At 39.3% G+C, this 27,168-nt stretch overlaps 1 protein-coding gene and 1 long non-coding RNA gene across 8 annotated transcripts in view; one reads left to right on the top strand and one right to left on the bottom strand.

Annotated features, from left to right (window-relative positions):
- LOC120400028 overlaps positions 1-18,647 on the top strand; it is a 68,549-nt gene extending 49,902 nt beyond the window's left edge. Inside the window, exon 4 of the long non-coding RNA XR_005595476.1 lies at positions 18,402-18,647. This is a non-coding gene — a long non-coding RNA (uncharacterized LOC120400028). The remainder of the gene's footprint in view (positions 1-18,401) is intronic.
- Positions 1-27,168, bottom strand: part of CFAP61 (cilia and flagella associated protein 61) — a 209,147-nt gene that overhangs the window by 149,202 nt on the left and 32,777 nt on the right. For all 7 annotated transcript variants that reach the window (XM_039528376.1, XM_039528379.1, XM_039528377.1 and 4 more), the window contains exons 7-13: positions 23,052-23,184; positions 19,992-20,145; positions 13,496-13,587; positions 11,736-11,828; positions 9,868-10,055; positions 4,867-4,906; positions 3,340-3,479 (exon numbers count right to left, since the gene is read on the bottom strand). In XM_039528376.1, the coding sequence (XP_039384310.1) occupies positions 3,340-3,479; positions 4,867-4,906; positions 9,868-10,055; positions 11,736-11,828; positions 13,496-13,587; positions 19,992-20,145; positions 23,052-23,184 (840 nt within the window). The remainder of the gene's footprint in view (positions 1-3,339; positions 3,480-4,866; positions 4,907-9,867; positions 10,056-11,735; positions 11,829-13,495; positions 13,588-19,991; positions 20,146-23,051; positions 23,185-27,168) is intronic.

Raw genomic sequence — 27,168 nt, forward strand, 5'->3', positions numbered from 1 at the left:
GGACTGCTGGCCAGGACCCGGGCAGTGTGAGTGCCACTGAAAATCAGCTTGCGTGCCGCCTTCGGCACCCGTGCCATAGGTTGCCTACCCCTGATATAGAACATCGAGGCTGTGTTGTCCGTCAAGACTCTGACCACTCTGCCCGACAAGTGAGGAAGGAAAACCGTGTATGCCTGGAAGACCGCCCTGATCTCTTTGATGTTTGTGTGTAACATCATCTCTTCTGGGGACCACTTACCCTGGGTGTGGAGATTGCTCAGGTGCACCCCCCAACCAAGATACAAGGCCTCTGAGACCAGTTCGGAGTGGGGAGTGCTGTTGACGGGGACTCCTTCCAGGACATTCCCGGGGTTGGACCACCATTGGAGTGCGGTGAATATCGTTGTGGGAATGGTGATGACCTTTTTCAGGTGGTGCTGGGACTGGGAGTAGGCCACTGTCAGCCACTGCTGCAAGGGTCGCATCCAGGATCTGGCATGGTGCACAACATACGTGCATGCTGCCACATGACCTAGGAGGTGCAGGCAAACCCTGGCCGTAGTCAGGAGAAACGCGGAGACTTCCGCGATGAGGTCCGCTAATGCCCTGAACTTCTCCAGTAGCAGCAACGCTCTGGTGGAGGTTGAGTTGAGCACCACGCCAATTAATTCTATCCTCTGTACCAGAACTTCCTGGCTCCCTAGCTCCTCTGTGGAATCTTGCTGCTTGGCTTCTTTTACCTCTAGATACTAGATTTGCACTAACATTTTTTTTTAAGCAAATTAAATAATTAGATGTCCAAGAGGTCATCTTTGTACCCACAGTTAACTGCAGGAAGCAATTTTTTAGCATGAGTAAAATAGTACCTGCAAAAAACGGAGGTGGCATTCAACAAGAAAGTCGGTCCATTGTCAGTATGATAGATTAGGAAAAACTGTCCTGGGTCTGTGTATTCTCTTTTCTCTCCCAGTATGGAATAAACCCATTCTAGAAGTCCAGTTCCTCTGACTGCTCAGAAAGCCAGGACACTATTATTATTATTATGCTTTTTAGTGAAAATTGAAGGAAAGTATCCATTAAGCATTTCAGCCTTTGCTTTGTCATCTATTATTTGTTCTCCTTCTCTGTTAAGTAGCAGAGCTACACTTCCATTTGCCGTCCTCTTTCTTTTTGCGTACTTGATACTTTCTTATTCCTTTTACTGTCTTTGCTAATCAGTACCTCATTTTGTGCCTGTGCCATTCTTTTTCTGATTTTGCCCCTTAACTCAACTCTGTGATTGCTCTTTTAATCCATTTTATGCAACTCCCTTTCCAGTCACCAGAATTTTTAAAGCTCATGGTACTTCTAGAATATATTGATCTTTTACTTTTCATATTTTGCCTTTAAGTGACAGCGAGTTCGCTGCTGCACACTGAATTTTATGTTCTTCAGAAACTTCCCATTAACCCCTTTAGATTTTCTGATCATGGAACTTCACTCACAAGCTAATTTTGAAGTCTGACTTCAGAGACTCTTCAGAAGGAAAGTCGTCCAGAACTGCAGGCAGTCTGAGGAAAGGTCACTGATGCCCTAACCCTTGTGCTTTCATGGAAATAAGCATACCACTTGGAATGCACGTGATTTATGCAGAACTGTAGAGACTTTTACAAAACCTTGAAGACCAGTTTAATTTTGATCACAAATATCAAAAGGACACATGGCTACCAATCTCACTGATGAATTACTCAACAGCTGTGCCTGAGATTACCAGTGATTACTTCAATGACTTCCTACGAAGTGCAAGATGAAATAGGTTCTTTACATAATACACAGAAGCCCAGTTTCCTTGTCTGGAAACAAGCTTTTGCTTAGGCCCATGAGTAACTGTTGTTATTGCATGAATTATTGGTATATCACCCGAGGTGACTAATTACAAGTTCAAAATGGAAGTGTTGCTGAGCAATTATTCAATGAACAACAGAATTTACAAGACCATGGGATGGACAATATATAATTGTAACAGGGTGCACTGGGCCCTTTAAGGCAGACTACAGGCCCAGCATGGCTGCTACACTATGAAAGAGGTGGAAGACATGAATCTCATAGCAAGAAACTTTAACATGCTAAACAGTGTAAGAGTTATAATAAACTATTAAATTCATGACATAAGACCATGGCCAATATCCCAGCAAACGGCAATGTTCAGAGTATTTCAAAACTTTAAGATACAAAGTACATGCCCTACAAGAGAAAATTAAGAGGTAAATAAGGTGATGAAATGGACTTTCCCAATGAAGTTATCATTGTGTTCTGTGTGTTTCAGAAATGCATTGCTTCAAAGGTAAGGCAGTCTTTGACGGAACAACGACCTCCTGTGTCTTACATACAACACTCCTGTTAATACACCCTAGAATGGTGTCTGCCCTTAGTGCAACAGCATCACACCATTGACTCATATTCAATTTGTGATTTACTATAACCCCCAGATCCTTTTCTGCAGTGCTACCACCTAGCCAGTTGTTCCCCATTTTGAATTTATGCATTTGAGTTTTCCTTCTGAACTGCAGTACTTTGCACCTTATTGAATTTCATCTGATTGATTTCAGACCAATTCTCCAATTTATAAATGTCATTTTGAATTTAATCCTGTCCTCCAAAGTGCTTGCAACCTCCCCCAGCATAGTGTTAGCCACAAATTTTATAAGCGCACTCTCCACTCCAGGATCTATGTCATTAATTAAAATGTTGAGTAGAATTGGGCTCTGGACAGACCACTGCAAGCCCCGACTTGAAGTGTCCCCCACTCCCAGCTTGACAGCAAATACAGATAACTACTCTGAGTATGGTCTTTCAAATAGTTGTACGGGCATCATATAGAAATTTCATCTAGACCACATTTCCCTGGTTTGCTTGTGAAAATGTCATGTGAAACTATGTCAAAAGCCTTACTAATGTCCAGATATATCATGTCTACTGCTTCCCCATTATCCACTAGGCCGGTTATCTGTCAAAGAAAGAAATTAGATTGGTTTGTTCCTTATCTGCCCCATGTTTATTACATGCTCTTAGTCTACAATTAGATAATTCACAGAATTTAATTCTTTTATACCACTTTGCATCTGTAACTAATCTGAATCTGTTAATGTAACATTTTAATGAAGCACTTTACTGTGCTTATTACTTTATAAGACATGTAATATGAATTTTTGCAAGCCAGTGAAGCTTGTTTGCTTTTGCATTTGTAGCCGTCTCCCTATTTGTAATTTCACTGAAGGAAAGTCATTAATTAATTAATTTTAAATAAAAATATAAAGTACTTTAGTCACGGTCTATACAGTCCCTTTATGTTAATATACTTTGTTATAGCAAAACGTTTACTTGAGCAGTCCTGCACGGTGAAACACATAGAGCTCATGATCAAGAGTGGAGTTGCTGGAAGGATTAACTCGAACAAAATTCTGGATCAGAAGGAATTCTGGCACAAGATGTGGCACTGTGATGATGCAAAAGTCTTTGTCCTGAAAAGATTGACAAAGAATAAATACTCTATATCAGTCAATACACAACAAACAGGTTATTAGTGATTTTAAAAACAAGTTTTAAATAGGTTCCCACTGAGTCTTAAGAAAAAACTGACATATAAATGTAGATCAACATTTAAAAAGGACACAGTGCTGCAAGTATAATTCTCACCTACACTCTGTGGCACTCTGTCCCTCTCTAGTGGTGATTGGATCACATATAGATGTTGATGAATTTTGGCTACAAGTCCAGCCATACTTTTTAGCTGAACCTCATGCTCTAAGATCCAAGGTCCCCTAAATACAACTTTTGTTTTAGTGAGGACCCAATCAGACAGCTTACTGTACCCATATGCCACTTCCCCATAGTGCTCCATACCATCTGGAAGGATAGAATGCTCTGAGTTCTGTCAGGACCATGCTGAGGCATCACTCAGAGGGCAGAGTTAAGGTTGTGGGATGGAGGATTGTCTCTGTGGATTTTAGAGCAGTTTGAAACATCAGCTTTTAAACCAGAAATTTACTTGTTAGTGCAGAACTTCCTGAGGATCCCCTGCAGAATGTAGGCAGAGAGCAACTAATATGTACAACACACATTCTCAGAAATGGCCTCAGTGCCAGGACTCGAAGTACATGTGTGCTTCCCGGGTTTAATAGCCACAGCCTGTAACTTTGAGGTAGCCCTCTATTCTGACATCAGGCTGGCTGCAAATACTCTGACTTGCAACAGAGCCCCAGTTCTGCTGCATGTACACAAATTACTTTCTCTGACTCATCAACCTAGCTCAACCCAACGTGTAGATCCAACTTTGATCTTGAATAACGTTTAAAATATTGCTTCTCACAGGGGTGGTGGGTGCTGATCTCTAGCAGAGATCAATCCCAAGAGGATGAAATCAGTTTATGGTGAATCTGAGCCAAAGTTTGAATCCTTGGGGTACACAAAAAATTATAGGAATTCTAAAATGTTGATGTTACATGATTTGGGGGGAGCGGCTATATCTTGACAACTCGTTGGCCAAAGAGCATCACATTTGGATAATTAGCCCTATCCCAGATCCCCATGAAGCACAGCAATTTTCAAGACAATCAGAGTAAGAATGTGAATTTCAGAGCACTTTGGAGAAAACCCCAAAACACTGTTAAATTGTAAGCTAATCTCAACTTTATCCATTGTGGTGCTACCACCCCACAATAACAAGTGATTCCTCACAGAGAGTTCCTTCCCACAGATCCCTAACGCTGGTGTGTAGGGGTGGGTCGCCTAAAAGAGGGGGGGATCAAGTTATGTACAAGTTACAAGTGATTTTATTTCTTATCATGCCATTTTCATTCACTTTCAAAGAAAAGACTTGTTTCACCTTAAGATTTCATTTATACGTACTGGAAAGAGGTTGAAAACATATTGCAAGAAATCCAGTGACCTGCAACCAAGAGCAAACACTTATGTGAATAAACAAAAGCATATTCAATATCTACTACATATTTCAAAAGATTTCTCTCCCCCATCCATCCAGGCAGCACTTATTCATACTTCCTAATCGGAAATTGCATCTAGTTCAGCACTAATCAATTGCAGAAGTTGTATGCTGTACTTCAATTGTCATTTTCTAGCGCCTAAGGCAGCACTGCAAGCAACAGTAAGCATAGAGATTTGAGCTTGTTAACTCAAGAGAAGTCTCCTCTGTGCGAGAAAGAAAGAAAAGTAAGATGATGTTTACTCAGAAGCATCCTGCAGAAGACTTTTAGAAATTATGCCAGAGTAGCATTAGTGCCCAGTAAGTCTGATCACCAGGGGATACAAAGAGTTGTAGCTAAGGACTAAGGTATTTCCATCATGCACCAAAAGACTTACTGATACACTAATATCCATTTAGTAGACCTATCCAATACCTTTAAAACTAAAAGGAATATCTATACTTTGAAAATTGTTCCTGTACATTTTCCTTCTTTTCACTTTTCACCTACTGGTTTGGAATAAATCCCCTTTCTTTTCCCTGGTGAAAGTGAAACGTAATGTTCAAGTTGAGTAAGGCAATAGAAACTTAATTATTTTATCCGGTTTCTGCTACATAAAAGAATATGAAACTGTTTTAAACCCAGCAAGATTTATGTGTTTTATTTCTACTCTCCCAGAAGAGAAAAAAGTATGTATTTTATATGCATCCAACACTCACATGCACAGTTATTTCAAAAGACTAACAACGGTGGCAGTAAACAATTAAAGTAAATAACCTTCCTGTGGTTTCAGTCCCAATAAGAATGGAAAGAGTAATAATTTTTAACTGAGGTGTTTATAATCAAGTGGATAAAAGTGAAACTTTATGAAAATACAATGACTCCACATGTTGGGATTGGGATTGTAGAACCAAAACAATACAGTAACACATTCACCTATCCTGTATAATATAAATATAAAGCTATGCTTAATAGAGAGGAGTCTTCCCCCCCCCACACACACACATAGTAAATCCATGACAATGCAATGTCCCTTTCTCCAACACTCGGTATCTTCTTGACAGAAGTGGGCTGAAGAATGGGGACAGCACCAGAGGAATCAATTTTTTTTCTGTCATTAGCAAAGGATCAAAGAATCTAATTTCAGATAGACTGGAAGTTTAGTGCATTCATATATCACTTCCTGTCCACATTCTGGCTCTAGATTTAAAGAGATGAAAACATTTGATAACCAATGGATAATACAAATTCTTCATTACTGAATTCCCCCCGAGGGGTAAAAGATAGTGACTTCTCAGTAACTGTTACATTTCTGCAAATTATTACTCTTGGATCTGTGCTTCTGCATGCAAGTTCAGCAGGGACTCCTTCAGTACAAAATTCTAAGATACCACTCCCAGTTTAGATTATCTCATGCCATCCCCTCTGATACCTATTCTACCCCCAGTGCTCTAGTGGTCAGTTTCTTTCACGGAAAAAGGTAAAGATATACTCAAGTAAAGTTAAAGATAGACAGATATATATTGTATATGATTATTATTATATATATTTAAGTCACAAGATTTACAGACAACTCAACTGCATGGACAAGGCGGCTGTTTGAGTGTTAAGCTTAGAGAAAAATAGTTACAGGTAAGTAATGATCTCTTTCCCAGAGATATCCATCGTGGAGCCTGATCAATTCCAAAGATGTCTCTAAGAAAAAAATTAAAGGAGACTGCAATCTGTTGTGTATAATGATAAGCAAGGTGAGCATACCTTGAGCAGCAGCAACAATGGCGTGTGTGAAGGGGGAAATGTCAAGAGAAAAATATAACAAATAAAATTAAAGATACATCCCCCAGCAAAACAAAACTGCTAGAGGGCAGAAGAGCTGGATGTTCTTAACCCACAAATAGGTCCTGTCTACATGGTGGAAATTTCCCAGCACAGCTATAGTCCTGCTTTGAGCAGGGGGTTGGACTAGATGAGCTCCTGAGGTCCCTTCCAACCCTGATATTCTAGGATTCTGTAGCAAAATAACTATTCCACTATAGCTGTTCCATTACATTGGGAGCTATTCCAGAATAATTCTCCCATATGGACATACTATTACAAAATAAAAGTGATCTTATTATTCAATAATCACTCAATTTCTCTTTTATTTTAGATTAGAGTGTCCACATGGGGAAATTATTCCAGAATAGTATAGTGGAATTCAGTGATAGCTGTGCCCATCGATTTCCCTTGGTATACAACCCATAGATTTGTAAAGCTGATAGTTCAAAGTTGGATTTGTCTCTCAATGCTGAATCTAGGCAAGACTGCTTGGTAAAAAACATACAGAAGATTCTATGGCTGCTTTGCATCTCTCCTGAATGCGAACATAATGGATACTTGCACATGTAGCACATATACCTCTCAATATAACCTTTCCTTTTTCTTCCAGGTACGTGACAAGGGAATGTCTTGTGGGACACTGCCCAATCTTACACGTAACAGGATTTCCTGACCCAAGAGGCATGATCCTGACCCTCCTTCCTTGTTTACAAAAACTTGATTGTCTTTTTGAAACATAGCCACCTGTTGGGATACTAAAATATCGCAAAGTTCTTAGAACAATTAGGACTGCCATCATATCCAGAAAATAGGCACACAGCTGCTGATACTCAATGGGGTGCATAACACCTTTTTTGGGTGGGGATGGGGGCTCCCCATTCCAAGCAGGGTGCATCTTTGGTGAATCCAGTTGGTATTGAAGGAATTTTGAAGTCCACTCCTAATTATACTTTGTTTCTGGACTATCACTAAGTGAAGCTTAGATTTTGTCAGTCACCGAGGGTCTCCTGAGGCAATCTCATGTGGAAATGTGCCATAGGTATTGCAAATAATGTTACAGTCATCAGACTCAAAATTCATAACTTCATCTCTAGGAAACACCTGTTGGCTCTGGTAAATCATCTATCAGATCCACAGTGATACACATCTCGTCCTGGAGAAGTGGAATCTAGCAGAGCTGCTACATAATGTAATTCTTTCTGAGGAACAAACTAAACTGGGACTTTGAGTATGTCTACATGGGGAAATTTACCAACATACTTACAATGTATAATTATACCACTGTAGTTAAACTGGTGTAAACTCGTGTGCACTCTCTTATTTCCAAATAAGAGTGTCCATGCAGAAATTACGCTGATATAACTACAGTGGCATAATTGTGCCCGTACATTTCCACATGTAGACAAGCTTCTAGTGAGTAAACTACCTCATTCTTGGAGACTCATCCTTGGAGACTATTTAAGAGTGTTTTCTGATAAACCAATCATCTAGATCAAGGGCATCATTCATTCGAAGGAGAGGGTCAAATTCTATGTTTATGGTCTGTGGCCTGGGGTATAAATTTAGGACTATATGCTCCCCATAGTGCACAGTGTCAGTGAGAGATATACACAGAGATCAAAGAGACAATAAGACCTATAAATAATAACAAAACATTTTGTTATTTTGGTGCTTATTGTTGCACTCATCAGTGAGAAAATCTGTTCCCATTAGGATCACTGCCATTTCTGCTCTTTGTTTCTCTTCCTTCAACATCCTCTTATCTCTCCCTCCTTTCTCTCCTACGTTCCTTCCCTTACATTTTCTTCCCTGCAGCAACTCTCAGTTTCAATCCCCTACTTCCAATTCAGGGTGTTTCACTGCCATCCCCTACTCATATTTATTGCTGAGTGATCAGTGACTGAATAGTTAAGGCTGACACCCAAGTGTCATCATAGGACTGTAAAACTGACATTCCAATCAGATTAACAGAGGAATTGACTCCTCTGGGTCATTGTTCCAAGACATCTGCAGACTCAGGCACACACTAGCAGGCAAATATTGTGTACACACAGTTCATGTTTAGAAGACTACTCTCTACAGTCGCCAAGGCTAGAAATTTACTTTAAAAAGTTTAGATTCTGGAGCATCCAAATAAGTCATATGGGCCACATAAATATCTTATGCAGGCTGGATCTGGCCTGCAGGTTGTATATCTGACACCTTTCATCTAGATAAGGAAGGACATTCACTCATCTATGAAGGCTCACAGTCACTATCACCAAGCATTTGATGGAAACATGCAGCACTGATACCAACCCAACAGGCAATACACAGTATTGTTGCTGTTTCCATATGAAATCTGAAATACATTCCATGCTTGAGCTGTATCCTTATGTAAATATCAACAAGGTCTAGAGCGCACACGTATTATTGTTATTTATTATTTGTACTGAGGTGTAGAGCACCTCACAGCTTTCTCTCCCTGGAGTTTAGCATTCTGACTCTGGCTTCCTTCTTTTACCATTGTCTTCCCTGTTCTGAGGGAGAGGGCAGTCCATATACTGCCCTCCTCCAGAGAGTTCCTCCTGATTGGCTGGATGAGAGGAGAGACTGCTACACCCTACCCACAGGGCTCCTAATCCCAGGCCTGTAAAGGAACAGAGTCCTGGAGTCCCTCCCCCACGCCATCCAATTCCTTATTCCCTGGCACTGCTTCCTCTTTTCCTCTACCAGGCCATTTCCTGGATCTTTGTTCAGTCCAGCTCCCTGGCATGGGATCTTCTGGCCTCCTCCACTCTAAAAAGACAGGTATACCCCATTACAGGATATGTGAGCCTTGTTCCACTGCTGCAATTAGTATTTGCCCAAAAAAGGATGGCTGCTTATATTGCAACTTGGTAACTTTTCTGTCATAGGGCACCCCGTCAGAGGAGATGTGTGAAAAATTTTAGGTGGAAGGTGAATGCTTCATAAAGTTATGAGTGAATGCACGCAAAGAGTTAGATGGAAATTAATTCAACCTTAACTGCAGCAGGTGCTGTCACTCCCCCAGTTGCATTAATAAATCAGGGTTCTGTTAAGCTGTTATTAGAAACTAGAAACCGAATAGCTATATGTCTATACTTGCCTTGTTTCATGTTTCTCATCAATACAGAATAGCTGAATACAGAAAGCAGTTACAGCTCCTCTGTACACAGGATGAAAGGAATCTCTCTTGTCAGTCTCTAAAGTAGGTGTCCCAGCGGCTTTCAAATCTGTGCCTATGACATCATCTACTGGCAATTCAGCATTGGAAACAGTGTTTACACCCTCCTTCTGCAGCAAGAAGAGACAAGGGACCAAACTGAAACCACATTTCCTTTTTTGTGTGTTTGTTTAATGAGTCGTTTGTTGCATCATTCTTATTTTACAGCATTCCCAGCAGAAATACAGAGTTGTATTTCACCCAGCACACTACTTTCTGCCACATCTAGAAGTTTAGGGGGGCATTTTTAATGAAATTTCTGATGGCTATAAAACGATTAATGCCTGCAGTAAGAGGTTTGAAATAAAGACAACAATATGTTTGGGAATAGATATTTCTCATTACTGTCCCTATGTGGAACAGTAACAGAAATTTAATCTTAGGAAATATTTTCCAATGTAAAAATTTGGATTCCAAATTTAAAAAATTTGGAAGAACAAAAATGAGAGCAATTCAGAAAATGTCACCTTGGTGATTAACAACCGCTATATTTGAAGAACAAGAGACTAGTTTTGAAAATATACTGAAAGGAAGAATAAAAGACAGATACAATTGTTTAAAATTCTATGGCCAAATTCTCTGCTAACTTTGACCCCATACAAAATCAAATTACTTCAGTGGGGTAGCATAGGGTATAAATCATGACATAGTCTTGCATAGTAAGGGAACCAGCATCATATCACTTAAAGAAATGCTAATTTCCTTTGTATGAATAGTTGTACTTCATAAATATTATTCTTTGTTGCTTAAAATTTTTTTCCTTTTAGATCTGCATGGAATAATTCAGATTTGGTATGTGGGTCTCCCTGAGATCCAATACCAAATCTAACAATATACTAAAATTGATTACTATTGTATAGATCTCAAATGAGAACTTTGCACAAAATATCCATACCTTATACGTATTTAAAATAATCAATCCACTCAATGTGCGTCATGTCAATTGATTTATTATAACCTGCTATGTCACCTAAATGCTAATATTGAATAAAGATTTTATAACAAATTATTTCACTTTAAAGAGTGGAAGCAAATCACAGTGTCAATATAGTTGGGAAACAGCCAATTATTGACATTTACTTTCAAATTCACTGTTCATTCCAAGTGAATTTAACATTTCCCCAACAAAGGCCCAAATAAATAGGATTTGGGTAGGAAATCTAGCAGGTATTTGCCTGAGGAGGAAATTTAGAATCTGCCTTTCTCTAGTCAGGGGGTAGAATGCAACGTGGCCCTTCTGCGAGGGTTCTTGGTTACTGGAGTCACATAACTATGGATTCCTTGACCACAGCCGGGCCCCACGAGGTCTCCTAGTGCGGTCCTGTTATGTGCTAGAGAGCCCACCTCTCTATATGCACATGTAGACATGCATGGAAAACAGTTTTGCCAGCTCCAAGTGTTCAAAAATCTTGAGACAGGCCACAAAAATTAATGATCTGAAAAAGTAATAACTTTGCATTCTCTTTCTTTGTCCTCTAGTTATTCAGCATTTAGGTAACACATTTTCAAACTTTTCTCTGGAACCACAAGGGCTAGAATCTTAACTTTTTTTTATTTTTTTAAATGAAAGCTGAGATTCTGTTCTAATAAAGCTTCAGCTTCTGGAGCCATGTTAAGAAAAATACCAAGTACTGCAAAAGTTGGCAACAATGGGAAAGCCTTGGATGGCCATGTGCCAAAAAATGAATTTCATTCAAAAATGCACTGAGGATGAGCATTTTGATAAACTCTCGATTGTACCTGGACCTCACCTCTGAAACATTATTCTGAACACTTTCTGTTGTAGAATGTGAGGTGACAATATCCAAGGTTTGGGGAAGGACATCTTCAGTTTTAGTGTCCATCTGAAGAGAAAGTGATCAGTAACACATACAAATTAACATTCGTGAATCATTTGTTTTCCTATGGATCACTAATTCTGGACATATTGAGCACTCATTCATAACTCTGATCCCTTTTAAATCAATGTAAAAACGTGCAGCGCTTTTGAAAGTCCCCTCTATGTAGCACTACATAGTGTAACTGGCTCATGACTCTTGCCATTTAAAATAGTCCTTTTAAAACCAATTATGTCTGCAGACAAAGGCAGCTTATTGCAACACCAAGGACAATAAAAACACATACAAAAACATTCCAGAGTATTCCGCTTGGTCTCTTCATCCCAGATTCCTTTGACAGATAGAGATTCATTTAGTCAGGCTGTTACTGCAACTAAACTGGAATCTGGCAATCCTAACTCCACCTTCCTTGCCATCTGCCTTACCAGATTTACGTTGGCTTGTAAAGGCTGCATCTGAACTAGTAAATTTCATATAGTTTTGATTCACCATCCCTGGAGCTTCACCAGTGGTAGCAACAATGGAGGCTATAGTGTAGACAGGACATGGGGATTGTTACTACTTCTCTTAATTCTACAACATAGTGGCAAAAATGCCAAAGCTTGGTCTACACTAGTGCTTCTTCCACAGCGGAGCTTCTCTGGAGTTCAGTTACAGCTATGGTGTTTATTAATGTAGACAAGGCCTAAGTGCCCAGCTCCCACAGTGTTACAGAATGCAAGCATACTTGTAGTCAGCCAACCAGTCAGTGGGCAGTGCCTTCCCCAAAGCTGCACCAGGGCCAACTTCATTCTAGCTATTTCCTCCTCTGTTTTCCAGATGCTTCAAGACAATTCAGATGCCAGTGGTTTCAAAATAATCCTAATGACTACTTCATAACTTCCCTGAGCCTTACTGCACAGGAGTGTATGAATGCTCTTAAAGTACTGCAAAAGAGTTGGAAATAGAGGGACCCTAATAGTCTGACATCTTCAAAATTACAGGAGTAATTTTGTAAAAGAACAGACAAGCAGATTTATAATTAAGTACTTACCCAACTCCAGTGGATCTTGCTAGATACTTTAACTACTCAGGCTAGTCTGGCTACATCTATACTACACACCACTGGCGGCAGCGGATAGTGTACATGTGGCTAACATGGCACAGTGAAAAGCAGGCTGTGTCCACACTGCGGCATGTATATAAGTGTCAGTGAAAGGCTCTGGCAGAGGGAAGGCAGTGGAAAAAGGCTTAAACAGCTCCCCACTGCTGGAGTCTTTCACTGCAGCGAGGAAAGACTCTGGCAGTGGGGAAGCGTTTCCTTCACCAGAGCCTTTCCCCATTCCTGGAATCTTTCCCTGCTGCAGGGAAGGGATCCAGCAGCAGAGAGCTGGCAGAGCCTTTCCCCACTGCCAGAGCCTTTTCCTGCAGGGAGGCAGTGGGACATTACACTGCTAAAAAGAGCAGTGTAAACAGGGAGGCATGACTTGGGTGAATAAAGAGCCATATAGTGAGACTAAGCATAGTCTGGACTCCTCTTTTGCATGTATTTTTTAAACAAGCAACAACAAATCTCAATTTTTATCCTTCTGAATTTATGACTACGTTTTTAGTGTTTTATTGAAAAGGCATCCTGTATTTGATAGTTATGGCATTTATTTAAATGTCCAATGAATTGTGTTTAGTAATATTACCTGAATATCCATATCATGGGCACTAATACATTCAGAGTTTTGAGATAAAACAGATTCTGCTTCTTGACTTGTTTGGCTGCTTTTTTCTTCATCTGAATAATGAAAAGGAATAAATGCATCAAACAAGCTTACAAAATGGAGCCATAAACATCAGAATCACAGCAGTACATAAAGTATAACTCTCAGCAGAACACCACCATTAAGATATTTCTTATGATCATGGTTAAGATTGAGCCATTACATTCACTTTAGTAAGACTTCAGCATATCTGATTATTTGCTCTGAAGACAAAATTTGTAGAGGTCATTTAAAAACAGAGGACTTGAACAAAAGATAACCTGGAAGACATTCCTGACTAATACTGTGTTTAGATGTAAAATTAAATTTGGACTCTAACTGAAGGGGGACCACGTGGGTCAATGGCTGAACTACTAATTGGATAGTCTGTCTCCTAGCATTCAGTACCCATCTCTGATGTAAATTGCTTAATCTGTCTCCATCAGTCTTTCCATCTGTAAAATGGAGATAATATTTCTCTACTTCAGAGATGCTGTGAGGCTTAATTCATTAGTGTTTGTGAAGAAGTAACACATCCTCAGATGGCAGGTGCCAGAGCAATCTGAAGTATTATGATTATCATCTATAAAATTAAGATAGTTAATTCCCTACCTTAAAGGGAGTATAGTTACATTTGATGGAAGTCTGCCCTTTGAGATCCTGTGCATTTTAGTGGGAAATCATCACACAGTGCTTGAAAAATTGTCGGACAAATTTGACATCTCAAAAGGCATAAATGAAAGTACTAGTCTACTCATAGTCTCATTCTTTTTTTTATAATCCAAGGGTCACTAGTATTCAGTATAAACTACTTAATCTACCTGCTATAGACACCTTTTACTAAAAAAACAAACAACCAGGGGATAAAAGAAAATTTCCCTTCTCTCCTTTCCCTCCCAGTCTACCTGAGGAACTCTCTCCACCTACTACTTTTATTCCAGTTTTTTTTAAAAAACAGATTCTTAACCTTGGGAAACTAAAGACTATATTTTATGGGACTGATGCTGGGCAATTTTTAAACTTTGGCCCTAGGCAATAGTTTGGCTGGCAGTCTAAAAGGGTTAATGGTGCCTCTCCTATCTTGTTACTTACCTGTCTCCTCCATTGCAGCTGGTGCTTGCCTTTGGGGGCTCAGATCAGACATATTCCAGGATCTTTTTACACAACTGCTGCAGCTCCTTTGAAGCACTGCAGCATCTGCATATGGATCTGGGAGCACATCTGAGCCTCGAGGATCTGCTAGACTGGCAATGGGTTTCACCTTCTTAGTATAAACCAGGGTTTTGGTTACCTATGATTTTCAGTAGCAGCCAGGAGTCTCTCCACTGGATGCTGAAGTAACTTCTTTAAAGCACTGTGTCAACTAGTTAGAAAGGATCTTTGTTATATTTTTCAGTCCCAAAAGGTGGACACTGGCTAATCTGCTTAATGAACACCCATTTTAGCAGAGGAGGCAGATAAATACAAAGAAACCAGTTTTTAAACTATGGTAAGTGAAGCAGGGATGAAAGGGCTCTATAAACAAGAAAGGACAACACACATTCAAATTTACTGAGACCAGATTTTAAAGTCTACACAGTGTTGAGCACACTGACTGAGCTCAATGCCTAGTAATAAAAGCAATAATGATGGGATTCTGTTTTAGTCAATTGCTAACAGGTTAATAGTATTTTTTGGTGTCAAAAGTGATGACCAAAGCAATAGGATTCAATTAATTTTAGAGACTTGCCCTATCAACTTATACTTAGCCATTGAAAGACATGATATTTTTTATTATTTATACAAAGAGAATATTGTGTAAATAGAGTCTCTAGTATTACAGTTTAAACCAGTAAAATCCAATTAAAGCATAAATTTGAACAACAGAGTTAATTTTGTTAATATTGATAAACAGATTTCACAATTTTCACTATGTTCAACATTTTATTCACATGGACCAAATCCACAGCTGGTGTAAATTGGCATAACTTCACTGAAATCAATGCTACGCCAATTTACATCAGATGATGATCTGGCCCAAGGTTGTTTCCTCACATTTAAAATGCTAAATGGCAGGAAAATCCAGATAAAAATGTCCAGAATCAATTTCAGAATGTTTATGATGCATTACTGCATTTGATTGGTAATGGCTGAACTGCTGTGTACATATGACTTACCTATTTTACACTCATGTACCATTTGTGCAATAGGACCCTACTGAAATCTGACATCAATGCAGCAGAAGTTGACTGCTGTGTTACTTTCATTCCATCTATGTGTTCGGCAGCCTTTGGGTAGCTGCTTGACAGCAATTACACAATTTTGGGAAAAAACAGTCTCTAACGCTGCCCTGCCAGGTAATGAACACTATATTCCCTTTGAAGTCAATGAGAGGTGAGATTACTCAACATCTTGCAGGAACGGTCCCTTAGTTTACAGTATAATATCAAGATGAGTTACTTTAAATAATTTGAAGTCCTACTGAAGTCAAATGTATATTCAATATGGGGAACCAAATATTAACTGATTATAGTTCATTTAAATGAGAAACGGTTAAAAACATTGATGGCATCAATAAATTAAACCACCACAAAACCCCACAAAAACCCAATCAATTAAATAATCACCAAAAACCCACAACAATAAATTCTGGGATCCCTATATGTAAGCCATTTCATAAATGTTAATTACCGGTAGTTATCAAAATTCCCTAAAAGTCACTTTCCAAATCCTAAAGACATATTCCTAGTTCATCTTTTTATATATTTAAAATGAAGTCTCTGAAGAGAAGCTTTAATTAACAAAAACTCTGAGATTTTAAGATAAAGTGTGCCAAAACAGTAACTTATGATTTTGAAGAGTTCTGAGCCCTCAGAGGGGGCTTCAAAAAACTCTCTGCATGCTTTATGTTGAGAAACCTAACTAACTTACAGTTAGATTCTCTGAAGTAAGTAGTTATTGGGACAATCTCGGGCAATTTCATTTGTTAAATAATGAGTTCAAAGGCCTAAAATAATTCAGAATGATATTTTTTTTAAAAGCTATAATCACTGTCAGAAGAAAAAATGTTGATGCACCGTGCAGGCAAACAAAAGTGCACATACTATATATAATATGTGGTTTCTCTAGGGGTATCACAGATGGGCACCTTCATAGAAATGATCAAATGTCATCCTGATGAATCCTACAGTATTTCTCAATAATACACGCCTCCAGTTTACATATAAATATTGATGTGTTGTTTCTGATTTTATACTAAAATGCAACCCTGTAATGGCTCCTCCATCCAACACAGTCAAATATAGTTGCATCACTGTTATTTGTATATGTACCATACATGTGTGATCTGGAAGAACATTATCCACTGTAACTGTAACTGAAGTAAGAAAGACTTCAACCAAAAGAAAATTAAAAGGATTCTGTTTGTTAGGTTGATGGTAGACGTAAAAGTCAGCAGGATCAAAAAGACAGTTCAATAAGAAGCCTGATGAAAACCTCTTGAATCATTCCCACTGTATCATAGTGTTTTCTAGCTACCAATTCCTGACTCCATATAGAGTAACAGCCAAATTACTATAATTATCATGAAATGTAAGTGGCATATCAACATTACGTTAAACATAGATTTTGTATACTCTTTCATTTTTATTGCCCAGTATTAGATTTTGAAAGGAAAAACAACCACCACCTGTGGTCTCCATGTACAAGGGCTAAAGCAAGTTAAACAGCTTGGAAATCATTATTATAGCTATTTATACATGAACATAGCATTTCTTGTACCATAGCTTACATTTTAAATACTCAGACTTTGAATTTATTAAAGATATAATGGCCCATATTTTCTGGTAGTGTAAATTAACACAGACAATTTGGTTCCATATTTTCAAAGCAGTGCACAAATGGTGTACCCATAAAAATAAAAGTACTGATCCTGCAAGATATACCTATGCACTTAGCTTTAGCCACATGAGTAATTCTATTGATTTCAAGCTTGTAGGTAAACCCTGATTCTGCAAAGACTCCTCCAGGGAATAGCAAGATGCAATTGTTATAAATTGACTCTTTTTCTACCATAATCAAGCTATAACATATAACATTACTTTTTAAAAAATATACTTTTAAAGATGACAGAAAGGAGGGGGAATTAGATGTATGCCTTTTTTCCCTGAAAACTTCTTTAAAAAAAAAAAAAAGCTTGAAAGGTTTTTTGTTTGTTCGTTTTAATGTGCTGTTCTTTACATTAAAATTTTTGGGTCACCTGTTTTTCCTGACATTCTTTATGAATGACTGGAGATCCACAAGATTTATGACATCACACATGCCACATAAGTGAAACTTGATTAACTGAGAGCAGAAGTGGTTTTTATACAGACTGTTTACAACACTACCTTTCTGCTAATAGACATTAAAACTCTAATACCTAATAAACAATAGGCAGAAATGCTCTTAGTAATCAACTGAGGTGCAGATTTTGGAAAAATTTACCAAATAAAGTGCAAATTTTCAATAAAGAAGCCATGCAAAATGACAACAAATATAGGCACACACATTTTTGTAACCTCCAAGCAGCTAGTATATCAACTAATTTGGTAATAAATGTTATATTAATAAATTTAAGCTAGCTTAATTTTTTTACTTTGATTTTAAAAACAACAAGAACCATTTTCCTCTTGGCCGCTTTGGCCAGATACAATAGACTAATTCTTTAAAGCATACATGCAATACCTACTAAGAATTTATTGATGCAGCTTAGTGTTTTAAAGGTATTTCTTAAAGTTTTGAAGATTAAGTTATTTAGTGTCTTTTGGTAAATATTCATCTGGCCTTTTAAAGACCCAATCCTGACCCTAAATTTACATTGCTTTATAAGATCCATTCAGCTGACTGTGCACCTGGCCAACTGATCCTGAAGAAGGCTGACCCAGCATGCAAGGTTAGGAAAGAGGGGACCCCCAAACACTACAGTCAAGAGGTTGGAGCTTCTCAACAAACAGTGGACTTGTACTAATGATTTTTCCTCCTCCCACAGCCCTATTTGTATTCCCAACACTGTCCTTCACCTAGGTCTGCAGTAACACTCCAGCAGCTCCAGGGGCAAGGAGGTGAGATAGAATAAAATGACTGAGTTCCTTTATTAACATGGTAGTTCTTTGCATGGAAGGTAAAGGTAAGTTGATAGGATAGCTAGGAGCGGGTTCTCTCCTCCATCCTCTTCCCTGAGGCTGACAGTTCTAGGATATCGGTGGGTGACTGGTTTTAGGCTGCTCAGTGACTCTCTTTTCTGTCTGAGACAAGGCATTAGAAGCATTCAATGAAACAGATAATTGTGGTCAGGGGCGGCTCTAGGAATTTTGCCGCCCCAAGCACAGTGGCATGCCGTGGGGGGCGCTCTGGCGGTCGCCGGTCCCGCGGCTCCGGTGGACCTCCTGCAGACGTGCCTGCGGAGGGTCCGCTGGTCCCGCGGCTCCGGTGGAGCATCCGCAGGCACGCCTGTGGGAGGTCCACCGGAGCCGCGGGACCAGCAGACCCTCCGCAGGCACGCCTGCGGGAGGTCCATCGGAGCCGCCTGCTGCCCTCCCGGCAACAGGCAGAGCGCCCCCCGCAGCATGCCGCCCCAAGCGCGCGCTTGGCGCGCTGGGGTCTAGAGCCGGCCCTGCAAATTGTGGTAACTTCTTATTAGTGCTCATTCTTATTCTATTATTGATTATTAACAAATAGCAAAATGTAGTTCCCTATGCAACCCCCCCAAAAAAAACTCTTCAGTGCTTCTTAAGTAAGAGCCCAGAGGATGACAGTGCATCACTGAGAGAATTTTTCTGCAATTCATGCACCAACTTTATTATTAGCATTATAATTTATTTGTATTATGGTAGCCCTTAAAGGGCAGGGCCCCATTGTGCTAGACACTATACAAACATATAACAAAGAGATTGATTATAAACTCTTCAGGTCAGGGACTAGGTACAAGACTATAGACAGAACAAGCAGACAGGACAGAGAGAAGGAACACAAGGAAACAATGAGATGATACTAGTCAGCTGCCTAACTATTCTCAGACATTAGAATCAGCTTCAAAATGAGACCTTCAATTAACAGCCCAGTTGCAGATGACATCTGGGGGACCTGTCTAGTGCTTTAACTTTCCAAAATGTGAACTGTGTTTATATAATGCTACTGATCCTGAAAGATCCTCCAATCTCCTCAACAGTGACAAGCATATAATAACCAGAGACAACAGCTGTCAAACCTTCTTAACCCCTCCCCCCATCAAGTAATGTGCATCATGCAACCATCTCCATGCCAGACAGTCCTTTTGTGTTTTCTGCTTGATGTAGAAAGTGTTGAGATAGACCATTCCAAAAGGTTCCCTTCCAACCCTATGAAATAATAATGTATTTGGAAGTTAAAAATAAATGTAGCCTAACTGATTTTGAATCCATATATTTTACCCTGTTTTTACCTGTTTCAATACTTGGCTCCTGTGGTAGTTTGAGAATATCATCAGGATGTGGTTTGCAGAGACCATGGAAAGGCCCCAGGTCAAAACAGTCATGAAGCAATTGTATATTCACTTCAGAGCACACACTCATGAAACCAACTGCAGTGCCATCATCCTGAAATATCAAAACACCATGATCACACCCTTAAAAGCTGCAAGTCTATATAAAGACATGAATTTGGGGCACAAGAAAAGGCCATACAGTCCAATATATTTCATATTTTTTATCTTAAATCCCACCTTAACAAAGCTACTTTGTACCAGGGTTTGAAAGATTTAAATAGGAATAGCCAGACTGGATCAGCCCGAAGGTCCCACTTGCTCAATATCCAGTCTCTGACAGTGGCTAATACCAGATACTTCAGAGGAAGGTACAAGAAAATGTAATAATCTTGACTTAAATATGCACAGGGGAAGAATAAAAAAAATATTGTTAGCTATGGTCTGTAAGGGTTTTTGTGTTTTTCCATGTACCATTTATAAATTATTGAGATACAAAACATAGCTAAAGATGGCACTTTGTAATTATAAATTTCAGAAAAGATACTTGCTTAATCTAAAACTGTTAAGTAAAATCTGGATCTAGCTAAATACAATGGTTGCCTAATTACTAAACACTAGTGTACAATTTCTTTGTGCTCTTAAATGGAAGAAAATATTTTATTTCCCTGTGACATGGTTTAATTCAGGGACAGGAAGCATAGTAATTATAAGCACTAGATAATTTAAAGTTCAAGACATATCAAGCAACAAATGCCTTAATAGATGCACAGGCAGATATGACAGTGATATGGACCTTGCATTGATGAAATAGCAGGTGACATTCGTTTAATGCATGGAACTGGAACTTTCCTGCAAGTTACAATATTAAGCAAGAAACAGACACTGACAACAAGAATCATCATTGATTTTTCACTAAAACAAGGCAGGTAGAAGATAGCAACTTAATTTTTAGTATTATATGCAACCTATTGATAACACAAATAACCACTATATGTATTTTTTCCTCCTATGCTTAATAAAATCTTGCAATAAAATGCTGGATTTGTCCAGCTGTCTTATCAAGCCACCAACACTTCAATAAAAATAAAAATAAAAGTTTATTTTTTTCCCCAACAACAAGTGATTGTTTGTTTGTCTTGTTTGCGTAACTGAACAAAAGATGGGTCTCTGCAGTTGTCTGGCTGCTATGTAATTTTAGGCCCAAGGCTCAGCAGAGGCTGATTAACCAATCCATCTACCATATGTGCAAAAAGAGGTTGCCAGCTTCATTCTCTGCAGGGAAAATTGGCATCTATCTTGGTTCACATGGAGGTGTCTTTCCAATCTGCAGCAGCATTGGTGAGTCTATACTATGAAGGCCTGAAGCACCTTTTGCAGGTTTCATATTGAGCCATAAATGTATGATAGAAATATATTATTTATAAGATAACTGTTTGTAATGTGTTATTACACTAATGGCTTATTGTTTACTGCTTGGTTTCAAACTGCAGTGATTACATTTTAAGGATTTTTTTTAAAACTGTTTTGCTAAAGGAAGCAGATTTCTGGAGTTAAAGTAGGTTATAGCTCCTATCTGCCTACAATACTTCACAGAATTACAAAGTATGGCAAATACATATTGTAAAACAGAATGCTCTTTTAGAAATGCATGCCCCTGAGACAATGTAAAATATCAGTGTTTTAAAAATCTGTTTTATGCTGGCCACTCTCATTTCTCTTTTAATTAAAAAACTAATTCCTGATTTTTGGAGATAGCATACATTTTCTGCATGGATCAGGAGATCGAAACAAACTACAATATTCATTCATCTTGCCCATCTCTAGCATCTATGATTCTACCTTTTGGAGATATTTTTGACTATGTATCCTTGGTTACCAGTCATCACATGCAGTATTAATGTTGCTAGTGGATGTAATTTGGTTATTTATAATGCAAAGTGCCTAAAATAACAATAACTGATTTAAGATTACCTCTTCCAATTATCTCAGAAAAATCTACCGAATTGTCTAAATTGTAGCTTCATTTATATCACGATGAGAATAAAAATATACAAACTAATCATGCTGGGTTAGACGGTGGCACTTAGCCACAATCCTCCATTGGAGGCACAGCTTCAGGAGCATACAGGCTGCCCCAGGGGGAGCACTGAAAGGCAGTGCCTGCCTGCACAAACCGCTGCAGCCCTTTAAAGGGTGTAACATACTGCTCACGGTATGTCCAGCCACCTCTGCTGGCCGCTGCATGACTCCCTGCCCCTTTTCAATGAGTTGTTCCTGATGGAAACATCTCAGCAGTAATCTCAAGGCTTCTTTGACCAGAGGGGCTGTTCTTCTGGATAGTTCTTTTATTAGCTACACAAGGGCAGGGATGCTCCTGACTGCCCCCCACAGAAGAGCTGGCCAAGGTCGAGCTCTCAGTCAAGAGTAAATTAATACATTTCCATTCTTTTCTGAAAGAAGTTCTCATGTGACATACAATTATGATCTTGTTGTCACTTAAGACCCAAGTCTGCAAAGGGGTAAGCACTTCAAAGCGTAATGAGGTCAACATGAGTTAAAGTCATATGGATCCTCACAGACCATCAGAATCCCACAGAAATGGGCCCTTAATTTGCTTGTTCTCAGTTTCCTAATCTGTAGAATGGGTGACCCTGCCATCCTCTTAAGAATATTGTGAGGTACAAATGAGATTTGTAAAGTAACTGGGGATCTTCTGATGGAAAGGCATTTTAGAAATGCCAAATATTGTTACTATTTATTACTGATTCACTTGTCATGTTCCATCCTTAAAGAAGATACCCACTGTAAAAAGGCAATCATTTTCCTGAAAGAACTGAAAGCTTACTAGGAGAATGGCTGATTTTCTCAAGTGTCAAAATTATGATTTTTGCTTTCTAAGGCATAGTTAGTCCTACTTAGTTCTTTTTTTTAATTCAAGAAGCCAGTGCAACAGCTGTTAACAAATACAGCATAATGAATGTTAGGGATACCCAAGCCTACCGCATGTCAAGGACCTACCTCACAAACAACAGCATGGTTTTTTTCATCTTGAGCGTCTATCAGTTCTGCAAGGAAGTACTCTCCATAGGTTTCTCTCAGAATTTCATTATGGTGCATGAAGATAGGCATGAGATCATCATGGTCTTCCACCCTGTAAAACAGATGTTCTCTTTTAGAGTCAGTTATGTCTTAAAACTTTCTAGTACTAGAATACTGATCCTTCACTCCCTAATTTGTTTTTCAGAGTGCAGGCAAATGATAACTTCTACAAAGTCAACCATTTATTTGATTTCAATTACACTGTCATTTGCTGTAAACCAAAAACAACTGATACTTTCAGTGTTATATTGTTAAATATTTTTTAAAACTCTTTATGAATTTATTGTGATGCACTACAGAGAAGAACAGAGAATGAACGAACAGATGTCTTGCTGGCAGGGGCGGCTCTAGGCACCAGGGCTGCCAGCCCAGCGCCAGGCGGCGTCCTGGGAGGGGCGGCATTTGGCTCGGTGGAGCTCCCACCGGCATGCCTGCGGCAGGTCCACCGGAGCCGGACAAGCGGACCTGCGCCTGCCGCAGGCGTGACTGTGGGGTCCCGTCTTCCGCTCCGGTTGAGCTCCCGCAGGCATGACTGCGGCAGGTCCGTCGTCCCGGCTCCGCCCGTGGACCTGCCGCAGGCATGCCGGGCGGAGCTCAACCGAGCCGCTGGAAGACGGACCCGCCACAGTCACGCCTGCGGCAGGTCCGCTTGTCCCGGCTCCGTGCAACCTGCCGCAGGCATGCCGGTGAGCTCCACCGAGCCAAATGCCGCCTCCCAGGACGCCGCCTCAACCTGTCTCCGCTGGCCTGCCAGCAAGACATCTGTTCGTTCGTAAATCCTAGTTCTTAATCAGAAAAAGCACAAGACTAAGAGAAAGCAGCAAAGAGTCCTGTGGCACCTTATAGACTAACAGACGTATTGGAGCATGAGCTATCGTGGGTGAATACCCACTTCGTCGGATGCAAGACTAAGAGAGAATTTTAATGTATGTTGAATAATGTAGATGAAAAGTACAGTCAGGGAATGCAGTACCTATTGATTGATTTATTTGCTATTTTTTTAAATGTGCCTGTCACCATGGCCCTGTCACAAATTAAATACACCTCTACCTCGATATAACTCTGTCCTCGGGAGCCAAAAAAATCTTACTGTGTTATAGGTGAAACTGTGTTACATCGAACTTGATTTGGTCCGCCAGAGCACACAGCCCCGCCCCCGTGGAGTGCTGCTTTACCACATTATATCCGAATTCATGTTATATTGGGTGGTGTCATATCAGGGTAGAGGTATATATCTAACGTTAAACTATCCATAATAAACACGATAAACTGTCCCAATCCTGTACTACCCAAACCAATCATTTCAGCAGTGGTCCAACAAATCCATGCTTTACTAAACGATGCATCTTGCACTGTCCCCTAATAGTCAGGAAACTCAGGTTGTGATGGACCACAAGAAGGAATGAGTTCTACACCTAGTGACCCCTCACTAAAAACACCCAGCCTCCAAGTCTCCATGACTGGACTTCTCTAAAATGTGCATCAGCTAAGCTCAGCTGTCACAGAATGCACAGGGAGAGAGATGGTCCCTAAAGGGCCAGGAAGCAAACTCAGGCAAGCTTTAGACATTGGAGCCAACATGGTGAATTGCCCCAAGAGAAGATGGGCATCCAGGGCAGTTCACTGAGCACATGGGTGATATGTTCCCCCCACACACCCACTGCACTAAAACAAGTGGGACAGCCCATTCTTCACTTGTTAAAACTTATAGGCCAGCTTTAAAGGTACCTTGGAAGTTTAGTGCACTGCAGATAACTAGAGCATGACGACTAGCAATATCTAACAACCTCTTTGCTAACCACAGATTTTAAAAAGTAGAATGAACCACTATTGCTACTGTGAAATCTAAAAGGAACTGGAGATCCCAAAGTAACCCAAGACTGTTAACATTTTTGGCAAAGAGTGGGCACACTACACCCACAGGCGGTGCAGTCATAATCTTTATCACACTGTCAGCATATCGACCTATGGAGTATTATACAGATATGAAGTAAGAAAGGGCTAGGGCGGCTACAATTAGGCCCGTCTGTTGGCTCAATTCAGATAATAAAAACAAAACTGGGACATGTATTGCCACCCAAAAGCAACATAAGCGGGATTATTTCGTTGCAAGGTCTCTAGTGACCTCTAGTGGTCAACTATCAAACACATTTCTTATAAATTATTCATCCAAGCACTCTCACAGTGCTGCAGCACATTTGAAAATGTTATGTAACATCGTAAATTGATTACTCAGAAAACTTTTTATAAGGCTAGGGCCATGTAACTTCCAAATCCCTCAGAAGATTAATGGTCTTAAATCTCTTAGTTGTTAGTTCAGCAATTTCCTTCATTAATTGGGGGCAATCCTTTTATTAAACAGCCTTTGAAAACCACTAGAAAATGTCATTACATGCTGTACTCCTAGCAATCTATATGTCAGAGATTACAAGGTTGCCTGATATACCATAGTAGCTTCCCTTTTCTTCAAGTTTTTGTTTCTTTTATAAACAGAGGTCACAAAACAACAGGATCAGTGTTCAAAACTGGCACCTTCCTGCCATTAAAAGAATAACTTTTTTCAAAATGATTTACAAAACAAAAATAAAAATAAGACATTCTTCCAGTGTTCCCACAATACATGAATCAATGCAATATTGTCCATTATAAAGGGTTGTAAAGTTAGTAATCATAACAACAGTGCAGTTAAGCCATAGTTACTTAACATTTCTTTCTTGTTTATTACGTAGTGTTTTGTTTTTAATCCAGGAATTATGATTACATAACTTTTATACTGTGGTAGCTCCCAGAAGTCTGCTATGTCAAGGCCCTAATTTGCTAGGTGCTGCACTAATGTATAATAAAACCAGTCTTAAGTCTATTTTCTTTTCCCCAGGAAGGGCAGTTGCACATCTGTATTTCTTGCTATTGTTGAGTGCCGTCTCCACTGGAGATTTTCACAATCAACCTCTCATTTAAAACCCAGAGTGTTTAACTGTGTCAGTTTTACAGCAAGTGGTTGTTTCTGGTATGAAAATCCAATAGAAGAAGGTGGGAAATTAGGTATTTGTTAGTTTTTTGTCTCCTTTATTGTGTTTTAATTTGACGCATCCATTTCTCCATTTCCACTGTGTCTAAAACTCTAATGAATCAAAATATTAACAAAAGAGAGAATATTCTTTTTCCAATCCCTGGTTAATCTTAAAGAATTATGCTAACTGAAGGCTATGATATTAATTGCGAGACCTAAAAGGATTACTAGTGGTCCCTTAAAACAGACCACATACAGTTGTTGACCCAATTTGACTAGTAATCCCACCCCAATAATATTCTACCTGTGAGCAATCCCACTAGATAGGAGTAAAGCTTCCAATATTCCCACATCTTCATCACCATTAGTCACCAGTTGCTTTATAATTTTTGTTAAGCTTTTCTGGAATAAGGTGCCATTGAAACAATATCTAAAATTAATTTTCCTTTAGAACAGTACATACTACATAAGCTTTTTTTCTGAAGATCCTACTGATAACAGAAAAATAGCCATTGAAGAATCGTTATTTTTCTGTTAACTCCTTTCTCCAACTTTTCAGAAAACTAACATAACATCCTTTATGTTCCTATTGATCAAGTACGTAAAATGAAACCAAATTTTCCTGTAGCCAGTGATTAAAAAACAAATAAATATAGGACCTGATTCCCATTTAGACCACTCTGGTAGTTTAAAGAGGTCTTAAAGCGGATGTAAATGTCCCAACAGTTCTGTTTATTAATTTTATGACAAATACTGTGGCCAAATTTGTAAATATTGGTAGAGTGGCAGAACGGAACATAGGGTTTAAGCGTGGCTTAAATGGTGCATAGATGATTTGTGCCAACCTTATGCATAGGAGTAAATATGACCCTTAGAGTAAGACTACCCTTCTTCCGGTCATCAATGGTTCCTTTTATTCTTACATTGTCCCTTCTTTTATAATTCTTGGCACCATTAGTTTTAAAGATCCCACCTTGTCCCTCTCTCTCCATTTGCTTGATTCTGGTCTGCAGATTCAGTGTCTCC

This window comes from Mauremys reevesii, linkage group 3 (genome assembly GCF_016161935.1).
Source record: "Mauremys reevesii isolate NIE-2019 linkage group 3, ASM1616193v1, whole genome shotgun sequence".
Classification (NCBI taxonomy): Eukaryota; Metazoa; Chordata; order Testudines; family Geoemydidae; genus Mauremys; species Mauremys reevesii.